The 17,495-nt window shown below is 33.5% G+C and overlaps 1 protein-coding gene across 3 annotated transcripts in view; it reads left to right on the forward strand.

Annotated features, from left to right (window-relative positions):
• Window positions 1–17,495, forward strand: part of LOC145662617 (uncharacterized) — a 132,621-nt gene that overhangs the window by 18,460 nt on the left and 96,666 nt on the right. For all 3 annotated transcript variants that reach the window (XM_081728352.1, XM_081728353.1, XM_081728351.1), the window contains 2 exons: window positions 7,573–7,854; window positions 11,839–11,969. In XM_081728352.1, the coding sequence (XP_081584478.1) occupies window positions 7,573–7,854; window positions 11,839–11,969 (413 nt within the window). The remainder of the gene's footprint in view (window positions 1–7,572; window positions 7,855–11,838; window positions 11,970–17,495) is intronic.

Raw genomic sequence — 17,495 nt, forward strand, 5'->3', positions numbered from 1 at the left:
AGTGTGCAGTGAACTGAGCAGACGGTGATAGTGTAAGATGGGTGATCTTTCTAATTTCTAAAGAGGGCCAATTGTTGCTGTTCGTTTATGTGGTGCGAGCGTGACAAAAGTGGCAGGTGTGCTGAGTACATCGCAAGGGACAGTGTCCAAGGTGATGACGGTCTACAAAACTCAGTGCAAAATTACATCTACGAAAAGGAACAGTAGTCGGAAGAAAATCCTCAGTGACAGGTTCCATTGAGTATTAAAGCGGATTGTCACTCAGCAACGTCATGCAACTGCAGTATCAGTGACGGAAGAACTCAAACAGCTCTTCCTACAGCCTGTATCGACAATCAGAGTCAGCCGCTAGTTACATGACAGACATACGGAGCCGAGTTGCAGAGGCGAAATCGCAGGTAAGAGACTATAACGCTGTATCACGACGCCAGTAGTACCGCGAACATGCAACATGGACCGCTGATAAATGCAAAATAGTGATATGGTCGAATGAGTCATCGTTGACCTTATTTCAAACCATATGCCGTGTTTGTATGTGACGGACGCCCAAAGAAGCGTATGATGCGCAGCGTCTCCTACCAACTAAGAATTATGGCGGCAGTTCTGTGATGCTGTGAGTCCCAATATATTGGTTTTCAGTGGATCCTGTGCTGACGCTTACTGGTATCATTACTGCGCGTGATTATGTAACTATTTTAAGCGACCATATGCATCGTATGGTTCAGATTTTGTTTACGAGCAATTACGCCGTACTTTATGATGATGATGCGCTCATTTACATAGATGGAGCTGTTCATGCGTGGTTTGGGATGAAGTAGAACATCTCCCATGGCTTGCCCAATCCCCTAACCTGAACACAATCATAGATCTGTGGTTCATTTTGGGGACACGAATCCGGCACCTCCATCCTCTCTCATGGAACTGAGTGATGCACTGCACGCGGAATGGTGTAATATTCCACTTGCTACCATTCATGACCTCTGTGACTCCATTCCATGTTCCATTACAACTGTTCTGAAAGCGAAAGATGGTCCAACACCATATTAATGTAATAAGATGAAATTTTTGTCAAGTGTTTCTATTATTTTGATAACCATATATATATTATTATTTTGATAGCCTATGTTAAACAATGTCATATAACTATGAAGAGCTCTCAATATGTTGTATAATTCAGATATTTACTCGGTTATCAAGGTTTTGTGGTAAAAATACTGCGAAAAATTATAATAAAAAATAGCTGCAAACGCGTCAATAAACGTTTATTAAAACAATTACAGATTGTTCATTAACAAAATTATATTACAGGCAGTCAGTATGTTAGACATTTCGGTGCAGCAACATACGAACATAAAAACCTGACAGCTATGCATTTGATAAAAAGAAAGGAAAGATTAAACTTGGTGTGCAAGTTTTTTTTTTTTTTTTTCAGTTCAGTTTCTCAAAATCAGGTAAGTGAGAAAAGGAGAAAAACGAGACAAATCAAAGAAGGACCCTTTCTTAACTATATGCTCTGGAGATGATAATATCATCATTAACCGAAAATTGATCAGTTACTATCACTAAGAAATAACAGGACACTAAAGAAATAAAGTAAATACTTCTTTTAATATTTGTAATGCTAGGTGTACAGAATAGCGCTGGTAGTGGTGGAGTTTTATCTTCTGGTGTGTGTGTGTGTGTGGCCTGATGTCTTGAAAAGTTCAACGTTCGATAAAGATTGTCTATGAAATAGATAGTCCTTCTTTCTATAATTCCTGGATCACCGTGAATTTTCTCCAGATCAACATATCTTACATGTTAGTCATATTAGGTGTGTATTTACATACTCATTTTATTTTTTAAGATTTATTTTCGTTTTCCTTATTTATCATAATGGTTGGTTGGTTGGTACTTAACGTATCTTTTCAGTACTGAGGTTATATAAGGAGACGTAGACCTATGGTTCAAGGCAAAATCCGAACCACTGTAATGTGTTCAAATTTCAGGAGGCTAATTTTAAAACCATCGGGAACCGAACCCGGGATTCCATGCACCAAAGTACCTTATTTATGATGTTATTTCACTTATATAGTACTGTCTGTAATATTGGCTTGTCGACACTGATCCCATCAGAGTAACCATAGAACAGTGGGACCAAGTATTATTAGCCGAATACAGTACATGTAATTGCAATGGTGGTGAGGTATTGTAACCGTCTTATTAAAGTGAGTGAGAACAGATACTTCATAAAAATTAGGTAGATCTTGATTATAGATTTAGCTGATATAGCAGAGCAGTGTCTTGTTATATGAATGATTTAAATATAAATTTACTTATATCATTTATTAGAAATTATATATAGTTTCAACATTCATCTCTATGTTCTCTAAAGACAGATGTTTTGTGAATTATCATCTACAATTTATTTCAAAAGACAATTTATTAATTTGTCTTTTGAAATGAATTATAGATCATAATTAAAATGTCTGTCTTAAGGGAAAGTGGAGTTGAATGTTGTGTGTTATTGTTTTACCTAGCAACGTTATTGAAAAAAAAAAAATCTAGTTTTAAGACCCATGATTACGGCCCTTTAAGCTAAAGGAGACAGATGATTAATAAAAATGGGCATTTATTAAAGAATTGATAGAATGATAATGTGAGAGGAAACTGCAAGATCCCAAGAAAATCCAAAAACATAATGATATTCCTCACAAACTCACATGGCCTGGCATCGAACCAAGAACCCTTCTCACCAGAGGCAAGAGCTGTACCACCGATTCTTTGTGTCCCCATTAACGTTATTATTTAAATATATATATATATATATATATATATATATATATATATATATAGAATCTCAACACTTCGACTTTTAATTTAACAGATATCTTTATACAATATTTTTCAATTTGTGCACCGCGGTACCTTTTATGTTGCAATTTCAATTGATCTTAGGCTTATGCTCTATGTTTAGGTGCCATGGAAAGATCCTTCGACGCTACGGGCACCATGAACTTCATAAAGAAAAAAAAGTTTGTACTCTTGTTTCTAAACTATGCTCTTGGGTACATATTTTAAAACTCAAAATCTCACTCTGTACCCCTATTTTCCATTCAAGTTTAAGTCATTGTTTTGATAATCTTTTAATCCTCTCTGGAATCATCGTCAAGCGTAGATGTGATGTTAACCGGAATCGATTTTTTTAAATTATTATGTAATTTCAAAACCTGTATATAGAAAAATACGAGCTACAGTTCTGTAAAGTCTATTCACCAGTCCTGAATTTTTGTGCAAACAAACTGTTGCCTTAATTTTTGTAGCTTCTTAGTGTCCACCGCTGTTGTTGCTTAAACTTGCTTACAGGCTTGCAAAACAATAATTAAATGTCATTTACTCTCTGTGCACTTAAAGCGCTGAAAATGTCAATTGAGTAACTTCCATGCTTGAAACTATCTTCGTATAATATTCACACTTGATTACTTACCCCTTTGTTCCTGTAATTAAACAGTCTTCTTGTTGAATGTTAACATTCGCACTGTTGGTTGATGAAGATGAATGTTACCACACCAATGTTGATATTTATTTCCTATGCAAAAAAAAAAAAAAAAATAAATAAATAAATAAATAAATAAAAAAAAATCGTGTTCATTAGCTGTTCAAAACTTCTGTGTTCATTATTTACGCTTGACAAAATTATTATAATAAAATGAAAAGTACTTATATTCAGTTGTAGTTAACGAATTTATTACGTTGTTCCAACGATGATCAAGGTTCCTGCTATCCAAGTTCAATTCAAGTCTTCTTGTTCTAATGAAGAAAGATTCAAAAACATATTTGTCAATGTTGTTGACTTACAAAGACAGTAAGACTTTGACATGGTCTATTTCATGGTCTGTTGTTTGAAAATGTCTGGACAATTTTGATATGGGGCTCTCCACTTCTCGCATCCCTTATGTGCTCCCTAATCCTCGTCTTGATATTCCTTTTGATCATTCCTATGTAGGTTTCTTTCAAGTGCACAAGGCTGCGTAAATCCCTACGGAAGACAGATCTGTGTAATAATTTTTGTAAGCAGAAAATAAATTTTGAAAACTGGTCCCAGATTTGACTGAAAATCTAATACCAAAAGTATTGCCTATTTCCCCCTCGTTATTTTAGAAATTCCCGGCCAAAGAGGTAAGGAGACCCGGTTAGACCCTTGTAGGTAAGGAGGAGGGTTAGACCCTTTTAGGTAGAGGTAAGGAGACCCTTTTACTCTTGTTTTACGATCTTTATGTTGTTCCAAAGCCACTTTTCTCCATTTATTGAGTGTGTAATTATAGTATCTTTTTCTCTTTCTAAGTGCAATATTTGCTGTAAATGATTTTCTAAATCCGTTTCATTTGTGGAATATCAAAAGCTCGTAAAAACAAATTCTTCCAGACATTCACTTTAATGGGATTAGTGTGTGCCGATTCTTTGTGTACAAGAGATTCTGATTATATTTTCTTCCTATAAACAGCTGTGTAGAATTTGTTGTTCAGACATTGTATATGGAGTCTAGGAAATTGAGTCCTTTTTTTGATTCTTTTTCAATTGTGAATTTTATTTTTTCGTGCATGTTGTGAATTTCTGAAATTAACTCTGATAGTGTGCTATCTTCTGTATAGATTATTGAACAGTTCTTGAAATAACGAAAATACTTAAAAGTATCGTAAATATATAATTTGAGATTCAAAGTGATCCATTACTATGCTTACCAAGAAGGAAGAAGGTGGACTACGCCTTCGTTTTGTTTATATATGTTATCCTCAAAATAAGTGTAATCATTATCCAAACAACATTCTAATATTTTAGTGACCTCATAAATTACCAGATCAGAAACATTGTTCTCTCTAAATTTGCGTTGGGTGCAGGCGCGCACCCAGAAATTTTTGTTGGGAGAGGTCCAAAATTTGGTAGGAGGAGTCCAATACTAGAAGACACCAAGTCCATATAGTATTGGACCGATATTATTCTGCACCTGAAAAGATAATAAGTACCATATTTGTTAAGTACTGCCACTGATATTCTCAGAGAAAATGGTTAAAACTAGATGGTTTTTATAAGAAAAGAGATAGTACAGATGTATGAAGTAAAATCTTTATGTCGTATTATTTATTTCTCTGCTAAATAAGTATAATTTTGTTATGAATGTGTACAAATGTATATCGAGTTATGAAGTTTGGAGAAGGAAGATTCCGTACCCGGTACCGCCGCGTGAGTACGCCCCTGATTGGATGCATGATACGCCTATTTCTATCGAATTGTATATGTCTATTTCATCTATTGAAGCTATTTTTAATTTGTTTGCGTCTACCATCGATTATATGTAAGGAAGTATTTCTAATCCGTTCTTAGAATATTTAAAGTCTGATATACTATCTGAAATATATCTCGTTACCCATTTGGCAATCCTGTATGTGGGAAAATTACAGCCTGAAATTATTGACCATAATGGTTGTGAATTTTTGGTAACCCAAAAATATGGGGCAGAGTCAGAGCATCTATTTTTTACATTTTGGATGTGGGAGTGTCGATGATCAATGATTCTTTTAATATCATATTTACTTTTTTTGATTACGTTATTTAGATGATTTTTTACCTTGTATTAATTTTGAAATCTTGAATCTGTATTAATTTTGAAAAAAAAAGAAAAAAAAACTTTCCGTATATTCATCTTTGTCTATAGCAGAAACGCATTGCCGTTATCGAATTTAATGCACCAACAGTTATATATAGAAAGCCACTCTTTAAATTCTATTACCAGTTTCATTGACCTTGGTTTGCGTCTATGTTTGATTTTTTGAGATTTGTAGCCTGATATGAAGTGTTAACTATGTAGAAATTTTTCCCGATCTTCAGAGTCTCCTATAAAATTCGGTGCTTTCTTACTGAATGAAATGAACTTAGATATCAACAATTTGGACATTAATAGACTAACTTTGTAGCCTTTGTTGAAAATGTTAGTAATTTTTTAACTTGTTTTCTATACGGGTACTGTGTTCTATTTGGGTGGCAATTTCCATTATTTTAATTTTATGTTGTTATAGTTCATTTGTGCCTATTGCCTGCTTTTCTTTCAAATTCGCTGTTTCCTTCTCTTTCCCTTTCAATCCTTCCAAGGAAAGGTGAAGACAACGGCGTGCTGTTAATATTTCCTTACGTGGAGCTTTTGTTCTCAATCATAGCGTCGTTTTAGTTTTTCTTTGCGTTTCTCTATTTATTCCGTGATGTTATTCGATTTGCTTGTTTTTGTTAAGGTCGGAAGGATACTTCCAGGTGTTCTTCTCCTATGGTTGTACCAGAACTTATACGTTCTTTCTCCTGTTTGAAGTTTTGTAAGCCTCATCTAACCATCTGTAAAACCTGTTCCAAACTTTTCCTATTCAGTTCGCTTCCTATTTCATAACCTCCTATCCCTGATAAGTTTCGTTGGTTGTGGTGTGTTATTCCAGTCTCAGACTCTTTTACCCTGCTAGTGAATGTTAAGTATTTCATTAGTACCGGTACTTTCGTTTTCCTTTAGAGATACCTTTTCTGAACCTTTAATTAATATGTTTCTTTGTTATTTATTTGTGTTATTTTGCTTCGTGATTCATCCCTTGTAAAAATTTTATCTGAGTATTATCATCATATTTTCAAGTGTACATAGAATTTTTGAACAGGTAATGAACACGATATTTTTTCAGATAATAAACAAATATCAACATTAATGTGGCAACATTGAGCTCCATAACCAGTACGGAAGCTATAGTTTGGAAATACAATTTCAGGAAGAAAATTGAAAAGGAATTATGATTAGTGCGACTATTAAATTAAAATTAAAAAAAAGAAACATCAATGTGAGTGTTAAAATTCAACAGGAAGACTGTTTAATTTAAAAAATAGCGGAGTAAGTGATCAAGTGTGAATATTGTACAAAGGTGATTTCAGGTATAAAAGTTACGCAATTTACATTTTAGCGCTCTGAATGCACAAAGGACAAGTGGCATTCATTCCATTATTTTGTATCCCGTAAACAGCTTTAAACAACACGATGGACACTGCAGAAGTTAAGGCAACAGCTTGTCTACACAAAAACTCAGGAATGGTGAATTGAATTTCCAGATGAGTACCGCGGAACACTTGGTCCCGAGTTTTCTATTTATGGATTTTGAAGTGATATAATAACGCAATAAAAAAATAGATTCTTTCTAGCATCACGTCTGCGCTTGAGGATGATTCCAGAGCGGATCAAAATATTGTGAGAATAATGACTTAAACACAAATGGAAGTTAGAAATACAAGGCGAGATTTTGAATGTTGGTTCTCATTGCGTTGAAACAAAACCAGTAGAATAGCAACAAAAACGTTGGACATCTTTCTTGGTTGAGGAGAAGGGTTAGACAGATAAAAACTAACTAACTGTTGCAGGGCTATGCAGATAGAACTGTCAGGTTACATTTGTGTCTTGGAAGTTGGTACAAGTACGAATGGCAAATCGCACCATATACGTCTACAAATTTCAGAATTCCTCACAGAAGCTAATTCTTATATTGTCTCGTTCTTTTTTTCTTCTTCTTTCCCTAGACACCTTATGTAAGATATTACGGAGGTTCATGGAAACGCCAGTTCTTGGAACGTAATCTTCAAGAAACAATAGAACAATTCGTTCCAGGAAGTTCTGATGATCATGAGTTGTTATCATTAGCTGAATTATCGTTGCCATATGTAAGGAAGTTAAAGGTCTCTGAATTGAAAGTCGCAGCAGAAGAAACTGATGATGACGAAGCTGAGGAAGGCATGCAGATTGATCGACCAGCTGATCATTTAAACTTTGATCCTCTTCTCATGAGGTTACCAAATCTGCAAGTAGGTATATTTATTAGAATTCTGTTAAAATATATCACATAATGCGCATCCATAAAGCTTTGCTTAGAATATTAGGATTTTTATTTAATTTTGTTTGCGTCAACTTTCTGGTTTTGTATGCTCATGAAGTCTCTCTTTCTCCCATAATAGTGTCGATACTCAGAAGGTCCCAAATAGCATACGCACACAAAAATTAATGAGACTTACTCCTAGATCACTACTATTTATGGATCAGAAATCCAACTCGGATCAATGTGCATGTATTGATTTGTTTGCGATATCATCGTACTCGTGTAGGGAGCAAATCACTGCAAACCAGTGATATCAGGTTTTCATAGTTTCAATAAAGTTCTCTCTGATTTTTCTACAAAACTCTGATTTTTCTACCGTAAATAATTTTATAGAAACCAATAGAAATAAAACTTAGTATTTATAAATCTACGAGCTCTGTAAGGTCATTCCTAGGAATTTCCCTATTGCTACAGTAGGACACAAAAAATTAATTTCTTTATATGTTGTATCCGTTAATTTCTTGATACGTTGGCTGTATTACTTCTTCCGAAACTACATAAAATTCGAAAAATTTCTTTTCAATTTCTTCTATAAGCAACCACCTATTCCTAGACCGCATTAACGCTCGCTAATTGCCTCTTAATCCGCAACCGGTACTGCCATTGTAAGAACCTATAGTCTAGTATTTTAGAGTTGTCTAGATCCACATGTTCTTGATCAACATTCATTTTTATCGTATTGCTCATGAGGTCCATTCTTTTCCCACAATAGAGTGTCAATACTCAAAACTTTTCAAATGGCATACGCCTATTGACTTCTTTTGGTCTAGGACTGTACAGAACCTTTTATCTAGAGTCTCATATTCTTGGTGAACTATCATCAGAGCAGAGAGAAGGATACTTGTTTGATATTACATCCCAGAGCTGTGTTCTATAGGATGAAAGAGATCTTGGGGAAACAATTATAAATATAACATTATTAGTGCAATTATTATAAACACCTATGCTATGTGGGAGACTCGAATTCTCAACTGTCAGAGAAGAAATATACACAATTTAGAAAACTGGAAATTGTCAAACCGATTGTAAATTTATTACTTTTTTTAATTTCCGCTGTTTTCTTCTTTCCTACCTTGGACTATCGAAAGAATTTGTGTATTTTAATAATTTGTGTATTTATGATACTTAAGGTAACCATTGTTAATACCTTACGTTATTATTTTTATGCACCTGTATTGGGATTCTTTGTTCTATCCGCATTTATATATTCTGTGCTCAGTTTCAAGGCTATGAGTTCAAAAACTGATTTTTTTCAGTTTTCATATACAGCCTTTGTAAATTTTAAAAGAGCTTGCGACCTATCATTCGTAATTATGAATTGCTTTGTGGATATAGAGGAACTTACAAATAGTTTGTAATTAATGATTGTACCCTCTTGCATCCAACATCCAAATTGTTGTTCCAAAATAATAATAATAATAATAAAACCTCAGCTCATTGACTTTTTAATACTAGTCATAGATAGATATTCCTCCCTTTCATGCGGCATGTCTTAGTATTAAACTATATGTCCACTTCTCATAGCTTTAGTACCGGAAAAGAGACCTCAAGATATTTCACTAAGCTCGCCCCCAGTTTTTTCAATTTTAGTAACATAAAGGCAATGGAGAATATAAAAAATGGACCACGATGCGAATTCGACTGTCAGAGGGATGGATGACGTTTGTGGAAGCGAATCATTCGCGTAAATGCCCGAGTATCGAGCACTAGGCTGTTGGTCTTTATTGCACGATAATGCACCATGTTACAGAACCGTCGCAGTTCCTGACTTTTTGACTAAAAAAAAATCTGTTTCCGCATCCTCCATATTCACCTGGTTTATCGCCGTGTGACTATTTCATATTCCCAAAATTAAAATTGGCCATGAAAGGAACATTTTATGACAATGTTAGACACGTCCAGTCTGCCGTGACGAGGGTCATTGAAGCGATTTCGACAAAGGACATTAAGAACTCTATGCTAGCGTTGGTTAAACGTGCCCAGCGGTGTATTGATACGGAAGGGATGTAGTTTGAATAAAAAGATCTACAGTTGAAAAATACCTAATTCGTTTTGTTTAATTTAAAAAGTTCCGTTATTTTTCCGACATACTGTGAATCTACAAAATGTTATTAAATAAACCAATAACGGCTAACAAATCTTTTCATCTAGACCAAAAATTTGAGTGCGTAGTTTATGATGTCATACGAGCTTGTAATTGTTGGGCACTCAGATTTATACACAACACGAGAGATCTCGATTTTCTACATTTTTGATATTTTCATTGTGTAAGCTATTCACTAATATTAAAAAATGGAAAGTGTACGTATGGCTCAGTAAATCGAGAAATGTCTTCAAGACCTTTATTTTGGGATGCGTGGGGATTCCAGTATCTCAGGTTCTTGCAAGAGAACGGTGTTTCTAAGTCAGTATTCGTAGTATCGCACTGTTTGCAGTTGCCGTCAACAGTGTTCCGTCCCAGATTAAGGCTTCTGTCACCAATCTGCTATGCGTTGATGATCTGTATTTTGGTCCGTTATGGCTCCTCATTATCTACGTGACATCATTTGATAACTTCAATTGCATTTACATCGTCGTGTTCGCAGGTTTTCCGTTTTCTGTTGAGGAAACTTAGTGTATATTCTTCTATCGATAACACATTTGCCTTCTAGACTTAACCTGTATTTTAGTTTCATTCATCTCACTTTTGTTTGTAATGCATTTCTGAATCTGGCACCGCATATTTGTAATCCAGAATGCTCTTATCTTCGTACTCTAATCTTGTTGCGTGTTCTTTCTGTCCCACTTGGAGTGCTGGTCGTATCATTCTGTTACGTTGATATTGTACTCTAATCTGGTCCAAGTTAGACCGTCAAAGCACTGCTTATTAATCTCCTTGCTCATCTCTTTTGAAGAGCCTGATGCTATTCATCACATGCTTACTACTGGTGTATACCTCACTAATCACCTTATAGAGACAGGCAAATTTTTTGCAGTTTGCAAAATGGTAGTATATCTACACGTTCATATTTTACTTTGGTTCTTTACTGATTCGGATGCTTAAACTCAAATACATATTAAGAGTAACTTTCTTTCGTCCAATTATTGTTACGTGAATTCTGAGGGTTTTTGTAATTGTCCACAGGAAGGGATGTAGTTTGAATAAAAAGATCTACAGTTGAAAAATACCTAATTCGTTTTGTTTAATTTAAAAAGTTCCGTTATTTTTCCGACATACTGTGAATCTACAAAATGTTATTAAATAAACCAATAACGGCTAACAAATCTTTTCATCTAGACCAAAAATTTGAGTGCGTAGTTTATGATGTCATACGAGCTTGTAATTGTTGGGCACTCAGATTTATACACAACACGAGAGATCTCGATTTTCTACATTTTTGATATTTTCATTGTGTAAGCTATTCACTAATATTCAAAAATGGAAAGTGAGCTTAATGAAGAGTTTTGAACTTAAACAAATAAAATTTTGAAAGTAATCATTTAAGCTACTTGGTCTTAAAATCAAATGTGATATTATAATAATAGCGTTGCGACGAGTTTTTCTTGACATTACCATTAATTAGAGACTAACTTTTTAGAGAATATTCCCTGAACTTTAATAGCGTATGGTGTGTATTCGATAACAACATTATCTAGAAATAAATCATAAGGACATTGGTTGTATTAATAACATTTCAACGTATCATTATGCATATGTCCTTTTGCAGCTAAGTGGCTAATGCGCGTGTAATTTTGACTATGGTCCCCAGTGTAGGCCCTTGTCTCGAATATAAACCCGAGTCATGGTTTGGATTTCACTTTAAACAATAGGCTTAGTCTTATGTAGTGTCCATGCTGAAGAGGAAATTAAACTGTTATTTTAATCAATCAACCAATTAATATTTGTAATAATCCTAATCATTTTTTTTTAAAGGAATTGCATTTAATCTTTGGTGTCAAAAGCGTTGGTGTAGACTTTTCTTGGGATTTGTTCCACTTCACTGAGAAAGATTGTCAATCTCTGTTAGAAGGAATCCAGAAACTAGAACGACTTCAGGTGTTAAGGTAAGAAAATGTTAAAATAAATGAATAAAAAATAAGGAATTTGTCTTACAAACATCATGTATCGTCATGTTTTAAAATATAATAATAAATTTCGGCACGTTGCTGGCACTTAACTATTAGATTATTTTACCTGAGAATTCAATTAAATTTTCTCATAAGTGTTAAAAATAAAATATAAGAATCTTAAAGGAAAGTTACATCCTTTAGTTGTGTACGAGAATTACATATTTAGATAGTCTTCCTGATGAGTAGTAACTGAATTAACCACTTTTAACCGACTTAAGAAAAAAGCGATGCAACCTCATCTCATCTCGAATACCGTTAGTCATATATCGATGCACTTTTCACTAACTTAAGAGCTATTCCCGAGGGAGGTTCTTACCTATAAAAGACATTTCAATAATTCTGATAATTAATTATAACTGACTCCAAAACAGGAAAAAAATCTCAATTCGACCTGTGTTGTGTGTGTGTGTTCACGCTAACTTCGACATAAGTGCACTGATTTTTATTTATTTATTTAAGATTATACTTACCGGTTGTCTCTTGTAATTTGGTCAAGATTTGATGATAGTCTACGGAGCTAGAATATGAAACACCTCAACTGACTCAGTGTTAATACCGTAGTTAATTGACTTCACTGTGTGTATGCTCATGCATAACTCTGACATGAGCTCACTGATTTTAATAATTCTCCTTTTGTTTGAAACTATATTTCCATGGAGGATCCAGGTAAATTTCATCAGGAAACTCATCAATGCCTGACAGTATTAATACCATAATTGTGTGTATGTTCATGCATAATTCCGTAACGGATAGATTAATTCCTTTCTAAAATATTTTTTCATACATGTTTCGTAGGCCGACCAATTTTATAGGAAGCTAGTGTGCTGTCTCTGGTTGAAATAGAGTTTAGCGTTCCTTTCAGTACAAAGTCTATATAAGGCATGGACCTACATCTTAACGTGGGATCTGAACCATAGAGCCCTTGCCGGGTCTCCCACATCAAAGATGCGTTTTCCTATCTTTAGTTTAGGTACCTACTATAATCGTTTACTATTTCCCAGTCCTTGGAAAAGAGTATTTAATAAGCATTGAGCTCAGTAACTCCTGGTAACCTTGAAACTGCCATTTGGCCTAGAAGAGGAATAATTATTACATACCTCGATCGAGGTAATCTCTGTTCGGAAACCTAGTATATTAAAAAGAAAAAATAATCAAAGAATATCCTGATTGGTCGGAATATTGGACATTTTTAATACTCGTAATATATATAAGAAAAAACCTGTAGATGTAAATCTTAAATATTGAGATTTTAAGATTCTCTTTTCTCCGAACTGGTGAATGTTGTACATGCAACAATGTAGGAGGTGCATGAAATGTCAACAAATTTGGATACGTTACCCGGATACTGAATATTTATTGGATATATCCAGAAAACTATATATGAAAATATAACACGAACACTTGCACGCATTAAGTGCAATATTAAGATTATGATGATGAAAACACTTAACATTTTATCCCTATTATTATGCCCTTTCGTTGGTACTCACACTTCGAATCACTTAAATCCAATGATATTTACTTCACAGATGGGAGGAAGTATAATTTAGGGGGACACTGGCGTAGGGGAATTAGTGATTACACTGGTATACAAAATTTTGCTTATGATTATTTCTTGATGAATTTTTATGTATTTTGGCCCCCTGAACACGAATCTGGCACTTATATTTATGTAGTGTCAATATTTTCAATGATATAAGCATGTTTTATTTTTCTCCTATACTGATTTGCGTGCTTTTATTTCGATACTCGCTAGGTTTTATCGCATTTGTTATTAAAGATAATTGTTTGGAGTAGAAAATAGAGAATATAAATTCTAAAGATTCATAGCAGAATTGTAAATTGATTAAATAGAGTTATTCAAATGTGAAGCTGATGTTGGAGAAAACTAAATATGAGGAACATTAATGGGACGTGTGTGGAGATTTCAAAATTGTTGGTTTTCTTCTTGGGTTGCAAAGTGGTTATACTAAATATTCCTGCTTTCTATGTCTGTGGGACAGCCTGGTAACTAACCAGCATTATGATAAAACCGTGTGTCCTGAAAGAATGGAGCTTATTCCAGGAACACATAATGTGATAAATGAAGCATTAGTGCCCAAGGAGAAGATTCTCATGCCAACATTACATACTAAGCTGGAATTGGCAAAACAATTTCTGAAAGCTCTGGATCACAATTCACCTGCCCTACAATGTATCAAACAAATGTTTCCACCTTTATCAGAGGCAAAAGTTCTGGCTGGTACGAGGGCCTCATATTTTCACAGGGCCTCAGATTTATGTCATGCTTAATAGTACTACACTTAAACAAAAATTGACGGAGTTGGAAAGAAACGCTTGGGAAGCCTTTTATAAATTGGTGACGAGATTTCTTGTGCATAACCGAAGTGAAGCGTTTGATCACCAAGTTAAGACATTCATTGATCAATATCGAGCATTGGGATGTAGAATGTCTTTAAAATTACATATGCTTCATTCACACCTGGATTTCTTTAGGGAGAATTAAGGAGATGTTAGCGAAGAGCACGGGGAACATTTCCATAAGGACATTCAGGTAATAGAAAGCAGATACCAAGGAAGGTGGGACTGTGCAATAATGGGTGATTATGCTTGAGGTTAGTCCGTGACGAAGTGAACGTTTCCCACAAAAGAAAAAGAACCACCAATCTTCACTTTTGACTATGGAATTCCAGTACCTGATGAACACTTTCCTCCAATCTCAAGTATTTTTGTATATATTTTTATAAGAAATGTAATATTCATATATTTTAGTATTCATGTATTGTTATGTAGCTTTTTGTTATCCAGAAAGTTGATGTCCAAAATGTGTGTATTATGTTTGTAGTTCAATGTTCCTATAAGACACAATTGTATAATATATTACTGTTTGAGTAAAATCTGATATGCTTATATCATTACAAATTTTGACATTACGGGAAAATAATTGCCGTACTCGTGTTCAGCGGGTGCAAATCATTAAGAAACCAATGAAAAATCAACAGAAACACGACTACAAAGTTTGTTATGCTTGTAGTTCAATGTTCTCATAAGATACAATTGTATAATATGTTACTGTTTTAATAAAATCTGATATGCTTATATAATCACAAATTTTGACATTACGGGAATATAACTGCCATACTCGTGTTCAGTGGGTGCAAATCATTAAGAAACCGACGAAAAACAAACATAAGCACGACTTTGATCAAAATTTGTATACCAGTGTTATCCAATAGTGCGATCAATTTCATTCCTTGCCATGATGATTCTACTAATCCTCCAAACGGCTTGAAGATAACTGGCTGGACCCACAATTGTCTTAACAGCTTGACAGCGATTTTATAGTCGGCGAATAACGCAGAAAACGATTCTACTTCCTCCGTAATTGAAAAGCATTAACCATCGTTTTAGCGCGTTTTCACTATATTATCATATAAAATATATACGTTGAACACGACTGCGCTATATTCAATAGGTCTACACGAAGAATGACATAACAAGTTGTTGTATTGATGAAGTACACTGATACACTTCCTAAGAAATACAAAGTTTCTCAGCGTTGGGTTGGGGAGTTATTAGTAAAATTGGAAATTCCTGATGTTGGTAGTAAATAGCCTTGAGAAAAATCCAACAGATTTCTCGCGGTTTATAGTCTCCTATAAGTATTTCCAACTGGCTGCAATAGAAAGTATGAGGAGTTGATAAATGTTTTACGTTAACGATACATAAAGTAATAATAATAATAATAATAATAATAATAATAATAATAATAATAATAATAATAATAATAATAATAATAATAATAATAATAATAATAATAATAAACACTTCGAAAATAATAATAAATTGGCAATTCTGAATGTGTTATCGTTCTTTTGACTTTCTGTCCAGTTACGCTGTGAGATTTATAAAATGTTATTGTTCATATGCACTCTTTATGTCTTATCAACATTTCGCTGGCGACGAACGTCTGAAAAAACACTTGGCTGATCTCTTAAATAAAAAGTACATTGCGAAAATTTTTAAAAAATAATAATGATTTTAGAATGTTTTAGCTTCTGCGTTCCTCACACAAAATGAGAAATGTTATGAACAAATAAATGTGGTTAAAAATGCATCGTACACTCGGGTAAAAACGAGTGGATTAGTTTAAAGTACTGGGCTAACGAAAAAGTGGAAAAATTAAATAAAGCTAAAAGAAAATAACAGACTTAAAAAATTAAAAAAAAAAAACAGAAAATGAAACCCTATTCTAAAACAGATATTAACTGATTTCAAAAACTGGCTCTAAAAAGTAGAAAATGATTCATTTTTTATTAGCGTAAAAAATTGAAGTCGGTACCAAGCCAAACAAGTTAATGGTACACAAAATTACCATTGAAACTATTGTTCATATTAGACATTAATGTGTGATTTGGTACCGACTTCCAACTTTTTAAGATGATAATAATGAATTATTTTCTGCTTTTTAGAGCTTTTTTGAAGTTGGTTAAGTTTTTAGTAAGATTTTATTATAAGATATTGTTTGGTATTTCATTCAGGGAAGTAGAATTAAACAATAATTTCTTATAAAAAATCAAATAATATTCTAAAATAGAGAAGTGAGAGATTATGGTAATCTCTATTTAGAATTGAGTCTGAAAATAAGTAGATTTTATTGATGAAACTTAAGTTTGTAAACGCAAACCCAACTAAATTTGTTTTTTGATCTTATATATTTCATCATTATTTAAGAAACTTCATGATTGTTGATTTTTAAAATATTCTGTGCTTTTACCCCTTAGGTAGATTGTATCAAATAAAGTGGTAACTTTTTTTTTCCAAGTCTTTATTGAAGCGCGAGCAGCCTCATGGCTAAATAATTAGCGTACTTGCCTTTGTTACGAAAAATACGCATTTGAGTCCCGATGGGAATCCATGTGATTCGAAGCTTAACAAACGTCATACCCACATCTCACATTGCCTCAATGCTGAAAAGGAATGTTAAACTACAAGCATAATGAATATTCATTACCGTACACAGTAACAATATCATTGTATTTACGTATGTGTTCTGATTTTAGAATGAATTGTGATAACATTTCTAACATAACAGCTCGCTTTCTATAGTTAGCGGTCTGACATTTAGAAAACACGATTTCTTAATTTTATTTTTTTTTTTTATTTTTAGTTTTTTTTTTAATTTTTATTTTTTATTTTATTTTATTTTATTTTATTTTATTTTATTTTATTTTATTTTATTTTATTTTATTTTATTTATTTATTTTATTTATTTATTTATTTATTTATTTATTTATTTATTTTTTTTTTTGAAAGAGAGAGTTGTAAAATGTGATTTTAGGAAGGTCGTAGGAGTCAGCGAAAACTCATATGTGATATTTCATTCACATTGACACTTGTTTCCAACGTCAAATGAGATGATAGCTAGTTTCCAATTTCTTCCAATATTTGTAGTATGTT

The sequence above is a fragment of the Thermobia domestica genome, chromosome 10, assembly GCF_964235325.1.
Source record: "Thermobia domestica chromosome 10, izTheDome1.hap1.1, whole genome shotgun sequence".
Lineage (NCBI taxonomy): Eukaryota > Metazoa > Arthropoda > Insecta > Zygentoma > Lepismatidae > Thermobia > Thermobia domestica.